Raw genomic sequence first — 10,223 nt, 5'->3', positions numbered from 1 at the left:
AAATAAATGTAGGCTACTTGCATAGTCAATTACCCAAACAGATCAAAAACATATTATCCTATCACCGAAATGTCTAGTGTGTTCCCTAGAACCTTCTTAGGTTAAATTCACCTGAAACACAGGCCTATATAACACATATACATTGCTAGAAATGTAAAGTGTTTCATTAAGTTTGAGATGTTCATCACATATTGAGTATCAACATCCATATGATGGGGGATCCCACAGGCAAGAAAACTCTCTTGTAATCATATTAGCATGGAAGCAAACAGCTACAAATCATCATCGTCAGGAATTTATTGTCAGGCCCGAACACCTGCCAGTATGTGTACTTACACCACATTCTAGACATGTTCCATGGGTTACAAACCAGAGGACCTGGCAAAATACCATACATTCTTCCAAGTGTTTGTGGTGTGAGCTACACTGTGAGGTCTTGCATTATTCTACTGGAGTATACCATTTGGTACCCTGGTCATAAAGGGGATAGATAACAGGGGATAGTATTCTTGCCACATACTGGCAAGCAATCAGTTTCCCAGCAATGCTTACCAAACCAGTTCTGTTTTATTACCCAATAACTACCATTTTTTCAGGAGTGAGTTAGCTACTTAGGTAGGTATCAAAATTCAGAAGTTTCCTGTGTTCTTACAGAAGATTGTTTATGGACACATTGGCATTGATCTGACTACTACATACATAATTGAGACTCTGCAATGAACATAAAAGAATGCCACTTAAATGTCCCAGCTGATTCTGGCTTTACAGTAAACAAGGTCTTGTTGAATGCGCTATGGTGTCAGTGGTAAGCAATTCGACATCTCAACCCAGCATTCATTATCCTGTTTCCAGCAGTTCATGATAATCTGCCTTAGTCTCTACCCACATTTCAGCTACTGCCATAAGCCTAATCGTCAGAGCCAAACAACAACCCTACTATCTTCTCATGGTATATTCCTGGAGGGATGGTGTCTACTCTTCTTGTCATAGTGTTGTTCTGAGTCCATCTCCTCACCACTCATTCTACAGTGATCAGTGTGACCTGTTGGTAATTTATTCCCATGTCCGCATACTGATGATTCAACCTTTGAGCATGCAATGTTGTGATCTACACTTGAAAAAATCCAGTAGTATTAGATGCTCCTCACATCCACATGTTCTCATGCCATTCATCATTAGGAATGATTTTTTTTTTTCTGCCCTGAAAATAAGATCACACCAGGATGAAAATTAAATCGCTGTATCCCAGAGAAATGGAAATAACTAGAGTAGCAGTTTGGTGGCATTCATTCAGCATGTCCATTGTGCAACACTTTCCATTTCGTGAATTTAGTCACAATAGGTAGGTTCTTCTCATCTAGGGGGAGAATGACATGCCTCCTTTTCCATTTTTAACATTCAGAGCTTATTATGCTGCTCATACAGTTACACATTCACATTAGAATGAAAAAAATTCTTAAGTGTGTCCAGTGTTACGCTTCATTGTATAAATTATGCTTACACTCACTCTGTTGTCTTATATGATCTTTTTTCCAAGATCCTCTTCCAAAGAAGCTAAATCACATTTAACATCACTGAGCCCTGCACTTGCCTTAAACTACTAGTTTCCTGGTAATCATCTCCTAAACAATTCTGTACCCATTCTGACATTCACTTAACATATCTATTACCTAGGACTAAAGTCTTCATAACACTTCACTTTCTTAACATGCAGCTTACATCCTGTAGTGTCAGGCTACTTCTGAAGTTTTTGAGTTGAGTATATCACTTTGTCATCAAGTTTCCAAAGCAATGCACCTAGTGCACATGTCAAAACTGTGGTTTTCACATTTGCTGCACCTCTTGGGTCTTTTCACTGATTTGGAAGGTTTGACTGTGATGCAGGCTTCTGACTTGGCCTTGACATTACTACTGCAAACAGGAAAAGTTAATTCTGTAACTCTTTATGAGAGTGAATACAGAAGGACTTAATACTTCCACTAATGATAGCTATCACCAAATACAAACACAGGGGAAATAACCCAGTAGTATTCAAATGTATCATCAGTAGTACAGTTAAAGAGCTTACTATGTAAGTCAACACACAGGCATAACAGTGCAGTGCAGTGCACCTATTAAGGAAGGTGCAGACAAGCCTGGTTCAGGAGAGGGAAAGAGAGGTAGGAGGGGTCTCAAATTAAGTTCTAGGAAACTACCTTCTATGTTTCTCTTTTTAAGTATCTCAAACAATTACTACATACAATATTGAGCATCTCATTAAAGGTGCATATCATTCAGTATATGCAACATAGAGCAATTTTAATTCTTGAGAAGCCTGATACCTCTTATGATCTTTCACTGACCTTAGGAAAGCCATTGTTTGCATGAACCATTCTTAATACACTTTGAAGTTAGAATGAGGTAGAGTCAACAAGACTGTTTCGACATCCTCTGCGTATTACAGAGGGAAAGTAGGGGTGGTTGTTACACCCAATACAGCAAAGTAGTTCATATAGTAATTTATCCCTAAATATCAAGAATATTAAAGTGATACACAGGAACTCATCGAGTTTGCAACAAACGAACAAATTATCATGAGTGTTGGTGCCTTACACAAATTAGAATGCTTGTTTTTGAATAAACTTAGGCATAATGAACACTAGGTTCATAATTTGTCCCAGTATGACAGATGCTTTGGAAAGTGGGGGGTGGAGGGACTATCATCAGCTGTCACAGTAACATGATAAACTCACATTGACAATATTTTTCTGTGCTACTTCTAAGGACGCAAGAAAGACAACCTACCATAGCTCTTTTATAGCCTGTTGTAATGTAGGGCATTATATTTTGGGGGTAGGCAAATAGCATTAGCAGAATATTTCTACAAAAAATAATTATCAAACACACACACACACCATCACCAAGCAGACAAGTAAATACATGTTTTTCTTATCTTTACATTTATCAAATTCTATCACTCAGTATCTACATGCTTATGAGCTAATAAAGCTATTTTTAGTGAATATGGAATGAATGTACACAGTGTGTGCATTTCATCTCTCTGGTGTTTTGAATGTATACTTTCTACGAGTCATGTATAATGTTGACTAGTTGTTAAGATTGTATTTAGATTCCGGATGTGGCTCTAAATCACAAAAAGTTGTATGCACGAAATAGTGAAAACATCAAATGGAAAGAGGATGTATTAATTATAACAAACAACGCTGAGGAAATATATTTATGAAACTATGGCAAAGTGCCAACACTAATTCATAGGCATTTCATTCGTACCACTTTTTTTTTTTTCTTCAACAGAGAACATAATATATGTTCATAAACTCCACCCTCAACTGCATTTAAGAAACAAGGTCTAAGGAAAGATACCATACTTCAAAAAATTGTCAATATACAAACTAGAGCACAAAAGTGTCTAGATCACCACCACTCTATAACCCTTCAGGGAATATCTTGGGACATATTTATTGCTAAATACAGTAAGAAAATATCATTAACACAACATAAATGTAAAATCACAAAGCGTCAATGGAGCTAAATATTCTTCTGCAAGAGATCTTCAGTTCATCCCCACAAAGTGGCAATTTAAAAACTCTGTCAAAGACTGACAAACCACAATACAAGTACAAGGTGCTAATAAAGACTTGACACTTCATCAATAATACCATCCTGAGGAGTACTGAATATTGAAAATCTAGCATGGAAAATGTATTCAGTAACACTAGCACGCTTTGTTCCTGCAATATGCTATATTCACAAATACTCTAAATTAATGCCTTGAGGTGAATGTATGAAAAGCATTTTCAAAACATAACACTAATGATTTTACCATATTTCTCATGGAGTCACAATCACAAGTTCTACCCATCATAAAATTATTCTACCTGTAACCATAACATAGGACAGAAGCACAACAGAATTACTGGAATAAAGCATAATTAATTTATTAGGAGCTGCCAATTATGTCAATTTGCATTTTAATTTGATAACTTGGTGGAAAAAAAGCTGGAATTATCTATTTTACAATCAAAACGCCTGGCTACTGTGGGAAATTGTTGCACAGAACCATATACCCGTCTGTACTTTTCACATTGTTAGTCGCAGAAAATAAGCACAAATATGAAGAGATACAAAAGTTATTTATTGGAAAATTCCCATAGGCAACTGAATTTATGTGATCTTAGAACAGTTAATTTGTTACACTGTAGCAAACAAAGAATGAACAAGACAATGAATGACGTGGTACAATAAAAATGTAAATGTAACATGCTTAACCAAGAATTAAATTAACATAACTGCGTTCACAAAAACTGATTTTTATTTACATCTGAAGAACTTAATTTACAACTATAGCACATGAAAATTAAGACAGTTTCTTTGCTTTCTGGTACAAAGTGTCCACCACCTTTCCCATGCTATGTATTGTTTCTAGAGCTGTTTCATATGTCTTATCCACAGGAGTGTCTTCAAACACAATAAGAACACCTTCACCTTGGTCCAATATACCATGAAACTTTTTGTCAAGGATCATCTGCGACAATTTCTTCTCCACTTGTTGCATTGGGAGTTTGATAGACTGAGATATGTATTCCACTTGGACTCTGGAATATGGTTCAATAATACGGCAAAGATTTTGTTCTAACATATTGTCATACAATGTTCCTAAATGTGCACGCACAATCACATCATCTTCTAACTCTTTCTTATAGGTTTTAAGAGCATGTTGAAAATCAGCAAGTGACCTCTTGTGACTGGCTTGGGCCACAGACTTCATTGCCTCTATATCCTTGCCTGCATACTTCAACGCCAATTTACCACTTATAATTTGATGTACGTCTTCAGGATTATTCAGCATTATTTTCGAAAGTAACATATACTTGAGAGCTGTCAACGCTTTTGGGCATTCCACACTGTCGTAACCTTCAAATGCTTCATAGAAGTAAGAATATGCTGTCTTGAAGTCCTTTTCATCAGCAGCATGAAGAATCCCAGACTGCAAATCCAATGATGCTTGCAACTTTGGGGGGCAATAAATAGCATTTGCCGTTGTTCTTGCTGATGTAAGTGCTGCTCGTGCTTTGGGAAGATTACTTAGAGCGTGGTATGTTTTACTTTCCAGAAGCTGGACTTCCACAAGCAGATTTTTATCATCCAGTTTTTTCAACTCCTTTAGCAGAGTAGAACCAAGAGATAAAGCTTCTGAAAACATGCCAGTGTCGAAGTACAGGGCTATGAGCCGAGCTTCCAGCGACTGCCTCAAGAACGTTCTTCTTTCTTCTTTTGCCCATTCTATACACTCTTTACACAACTGCACTTCTATCCCTATGCCAGCTTCTAAATCTAAGAAAAAGTCAACAAGCGATCTCACCAATTTTGCTGCCTTGGCTTTGCTTATATGGCTTAGAAAAGGCCTAGTTGCCTTGATTAGGTCAGCAAGCTCCTTAGCTTTACCTTCCTTCTTGTACAGCTCACCAAGTTGCAAGATGCCTTGCTCCTTAACTCGGATGGTATCTTCGTCATTCTCGGCAATTTCTTGATCCCGCACAATTTTATTCAGCAAATCAATACCTTCTTCTCTATTTGTGCTGGAAACAGCACGGGCCCTCTCGAATAACATTGCACCAGCCATTTTGGCTAGAACCGCTCTGTCATCAGAGAGTAAATCGCATGAAAATCTTTGGTAAGATTGTGTACATCATGGATAACGCCAGTACAATTTTCGTAAAGATTGCATTGTTCCTCGATGATAGCTTCACTATCGAGTACTATTATCACTAAACGTTATGGAACCAGTACGTTTTTTAATCTTAACATTATTTTTGTTAAAGCAAAAGTGATTCTTTATTGTAAAATTTTATTTGTTTATAATATTTTTAATATCATAGAGACCTATGTGTGCCTTAAAATTTATCAAATAAATATAATTTAATTTTTGAATTAAGTATGAAATCGTTTGTTCTGTAGGTACAACACTGGTTACATCCGGTGGCGATTGTCTTTGGTGAATACTGCCGTTGCTAGTCAACGGAAGGTGCAACTTTTTGGGATTGCGCGCTTGGCATTGAAAGGACGCCATTTTAGTAAATTGTGTTATATGTACGAAGCAAGAATTTTTTGGTACGAGTTAAATCTTCCAAGGCATGAGTGACAGGGAGGTGAGTTAGCTGGCTTATGTACTCATTTTGCGAGATATCTATTTTTGGTGCTATACATTTCAGCGTTGCCCGGCGTTGAGGTAAATCGTGAGTAGCATGCGATCAATATACATATTTGTAAGATAGTTCTGAATTTTATTGACTGGTACTATTTATGTAAGTAGAGCAATGCTTTAGAAGTAATATTTCGGTATTTGCAGATATGTTGGAAGTCTTTTATTTCTCTGCATTTTAAACTTTTTATTGAATAGGCAGATGCATAGAGTACTTATATTTACGAGAAAAACAGAGCTGATAGTAATCTTGTTGTTGGCTGTCGCAGCACAAATTGAAATTTAACACCGTCGTAATGAGTACAAATCGTTCTTTGTTGAGGACCCCAATGTGTAGAACGCGCCATTTTCGTGATAGCTTCTCGGCATTGAGTAACTATAAACTGCTCTGCTGATAAAACTTTACAAAATTGAGAAATATAAATTTGATCATTCATTGCATTTTCACCCGTTCAACTTCTACAAACTCAGTGATTACTTTTTAAATGTCACAGTTTACTGGTTTGTTATAATTTTGTTTAGTACTACATCTAAAGCGTCAACGTGACGGTGAAAGACCTATGTGCGTTATGGCTCTTTTAATTTATTCTTGCCTGGCGCCCTATAACAAGTACATGAAAAGAAATGTTTACGTGCGTTCAAGTATGTCTTGCCTAAATTTGTTCTTTTAGTGATGAATTAGTAATCTGATTTGTATAATTTTTTTTGAAAGTTGTCAAGAATTTCTTTGTTTGTATGTGTGTTTGTATTTTATTTTGTGTAATTGAAGTGCTTTATTTTGAGGCATTGTTTGTTCTAATGTTGTGGAGTAAAATATTGTGTGTTAATGTAAGAATACTTCTTAAGTGTGAAACATTCACAACATTTTTATATTTTCGCAATTTTGTGTGCAGCATAGCCCAAGTCATAGCGGATCTAATCACAGCCCTCCGGCTAATGATAAGACCCCCACTCCACCTAATTCTAGAGAGCAATCAAGGAGTCGGTCTCGCTCATACAGCCAACACAGATCACATCATAAAGGAAAATCTTATTCTCGTTCAAGGTATGTTGGCATATTGTATAGTTTCAATCTTCTTTCATGAAAGATCCTATTAGACAAAATACCCATAGGAAAATTAAATATTGTGCCCTGGTTATTTAATTTGTAATGAACTTTTCACCATGTGGACAGTGTTGTGCATGCTTCCTGCAATGTACGTTAAATATTTAATGTATCAATTTTTTGTATTTACTATTCACAATATATGAATAATTTCAAAAGTATTTGACTTTGCCAAAAAAAAGCTTTTAATTTGATGTGAATTTTGAACTGGTAGCAGAGCTATTTATAGTTCATTGTGGTATTTTTACAGTTAGAAAGGAAAGGTGCAAAGTATATAGTGACAGTCCTGGCAAATTTCAAGAGTTTTATGAAATCATCGGGAATTGTTTTAAACTGAGCATGAGAATTTAATTTCATTGGATTTTATAAATCAGTTTTAAAACTCGCAAGTATTTAAGTATTAATTCAAATACATTCAGTGACCAAACACAGCGATTAAACAGTAGCAGAGAAGAGTGTTTACATTTGTAGTCTTACTTCATTCAGCTCACTCTGACATATAAATTATTCAGTGTACAAATAAGGAACTGGCATCATTGACTTCTGAAGAGTTGCACTGTGTTTAGATTTTAATTTCACATACAGCAACAAATTAAGGTGTATGGAAAAAGCGCATTTTCTGGCAATATTACCGAATTTTCAACATAAAGGAAACTTTTTTTATTGAAGCTAGATGAACACATTATGTGAAGGAAATCTTCTGAGTATATCACACTTCCATCTACTCAAAACTGGAATGCTGTTAAGTTTTCTAATACAAGGTCATTCTGTTTAAATATGATACATGATGGTCCATTGGTGCATGAAATACTTAAGCAGTTGCCCATGTGGTTTCACTACAGGAAACAGATTTTCCAGGCCTACCGATAAACCGGTTATTAGTTTTTCTGATGTACTTATTTCAGACATAGCAAAATGAGATTAATGCTGTGAGAAAACAAAATAAACATCTGAAAATGTCAATGACAATTCTCTAGTGCGCATAGCTAAATCTTCTACTCCAGTCTTGAGAACCTGGGTCCGATAAATGGCATAAAAATGTTTCCATTTTGTTTGAGAGGTCATCTTCTTCTGTCATGAATTTTTGAGGGAGTGCACCATCCAAATTGTTTTTATTGTTAAACCTGTATAAAGCTCTGCAGTTTCTCTTCCGTATTTCTTCAGGCTACACCTCTTTTGTGGGCAACACAATAAAACTTGACGTCAACAGAATTAACATAGCTCAGTGTATGCTACAGAGCTCATTTAATAAAAGTTCTCTTGTGAGGAAAAACTACAGTTTTATTCATATGAAATTGGAGAATGTTCTTTGCACTGTGTGTGTAGTAGAGAAGTGATGTCTTGAAATGTTTGTGCGACACCACTTTACATATTTAGTATACAGTGGTGGGAAGGATTTAAACTAAGATGCCTGTCAAAAGCATCTACTATAAATTTTATTTTGCCCACAATCAGCTGGATGATGTTGTCTGTCTTGCAATTATTTGAGACTGTAATAGCAGTTTAAATTGCTGAGACTAGCAGCAGTTAAATTTGTAGTTCGATTGAAAAAATATATTGGCTTCTGATAGGGATGTTTACAATCCTTTCCATATTAATAGTATCTTGTAAAGAGTTTGAGATGTACATCAACCAAAGTAAACAATGCTAATGAAATGTAGCCGAATTGACGTAGAGGTGATGAGGGAATAGGGTAGTTGAAGCCTTCACTATTGCTTCTGTCACAACCAAACTGTCTCCTTTTAACTTTAACTCCTGATTTAGGTAACTCTCGGATTAGTATGCCCTACAAGTAAGATTTTGTAATCTTAAAGATTGGCTTTGTCAACTCACAACCATATTGTCTTCTTCCAGGCTAACATATACTTAAAGCTGTGCAGAAGATAAGTGTTAATACAACTTGCATTACAAAATTATAAAAACTTGCATGCCATACCACTATTAAATTGCAGGGTGAAGTGTACGTTGCATATCAATAAATCCACTTTTGTCACTTAATACGTTAACATGGATTATAACTTTAAAAGTTCGGAATTTGTTTCTGAAGATAATTGAAGCGTAGCCTTGTACGGAGGTGGGCTACAGATCATCATTGGAAATTGGATGGATAGATTGGGTAACTGAGGTACTGGACTGCAGAGGGTAGGGGTATAACACAACCTTACTGAAAGAGGAGATTGGTGATTATATGCCCTGAAATAGAAAGGAAATAGAAATTTGATGGGATGTGTTTGTGGGGGGAATTTTCACAGGAGGCAAAGGCTTTGACCATGCCCGAGATGAAACTTTACATAGGATAAACTGGTGTAGATAACTGCATCAAACTGGTCTTAAAAATGACTGCTAAAATTAGTCCTCTGGTTAAGCTGCAGTCTCACTGCTGGCACATCATCTCTCACTTCTTGCCAGGAGCATTAGTACATTTACTGTGCAGTCTTACTGCTATTATATCGCTGGTCTCTTCATGCTGGGATCTTGTCCGTAGCTGATCAGTCACCCTGCTTCGTCTCCATAAAAAGTCCGCATTGGTATGTGAACATGAAAGATGTATTCAATTAAGATAACACACAGTTATTGGTGGCAGAGCATCAGGATGAGTGTAGTGAACAGAATTTCAAGAAGCCTGTGTTCCAGTGAAAGTCTTAAGGAAGAAGGTTAGAGGGGTGACAGAGATTGCGAAGATGAATAGGTAGGAGAGGTAAAGACTTCCGGCATCGGGGGGCATGAGGATAATTCTCTCTTCCATCAGTATATGTGAAGGAAAACTCCTTTTTTCCATTCAGGAGGTAGCAAAAATGCCCTTTGCGGTAGTGGCCAAAATGATGATAATTTTGCAGATTGGCAGTGTGGTCACATACCAAGAAGAATTTTTATTTACTGAAAAGTGCCATGGAAGCCTTTGCTTACATTGTCTAT

The 10,223-nt window shown here is 36.4% G+C and overlaps 2 protein-coding genes across 5 annotated transcripts in view; one reads left to right on the top strand and one right to left on the bottom strand.

Annotated features, from left to right (window-relative positions):
• Window positions 1–4,114: 4,114 nt before the first annotated feature.
• Window positions 4,115–5,759, bottom strand: LOC126353904 (26S proteasome non-ATPase regulatory subunit 11). Its single transcript, XM_050003129.1, has one exon. The coding sequence runs from the start codon at window positions 5,621–5,623 to the stop codon at window positions 4,358–4,360; it is 1,266 nt and encodes a 421-aa protein (XP_049859086.1). The 5' UTR covers window positions 5,624–5,759; the 3' UTR covers window positions 4,115–4,357.
• Window positions 5,692–10,223, top strand: part of LOC126353905 (transformer-2 protein homolog alpha-like) — a 50,648-nt gene continuing 46,116 nt past the window's right edge. The window contains exons 1-3 of one of the 4 annotated variants that reach the window (XM_050003130.1): window positions 5,692–5,786; window positions 5,959–6,149; window positions 7,096–7,247. In XM_050003130.1, the coding sequence (XP_049859087.1) occupies window positions 6,135–6,149; window positions 7,096–7,247 (167 nt within the window). In that variant the 5' untranslated portion in view covers window positions 5,692–5,786; window positions 5,959–6,134. Of the gene's footprint in view, window positions 5,787–5,958; window positions 6,150–7,095; window positions 7,248–10,223 lie in introns of those variants that run through there. The other 3 variants (XM_050003131.1, XM_050003132.1, XM_050003133.1) reach the window with 3 other exon arrangements.

Source organism: Schistocerca gregaria, chromosome 3, assembly GCF_023897955.1.
Source record: "Schistocerca gregaria isolate iqSchGreg1 chromosome 3, iqSchGreg1.2, whole genome shotgun sequence".
Lineage (NCBI taxonomy): Eukaryota > Metazoa > Arthropoda > Insecta > Orthoptera > Acrididae > Schistocerca > Schistocerca gregaria.
This window is presented reverse-complemented; position numbering and strand designations above follow the sequence as displayed.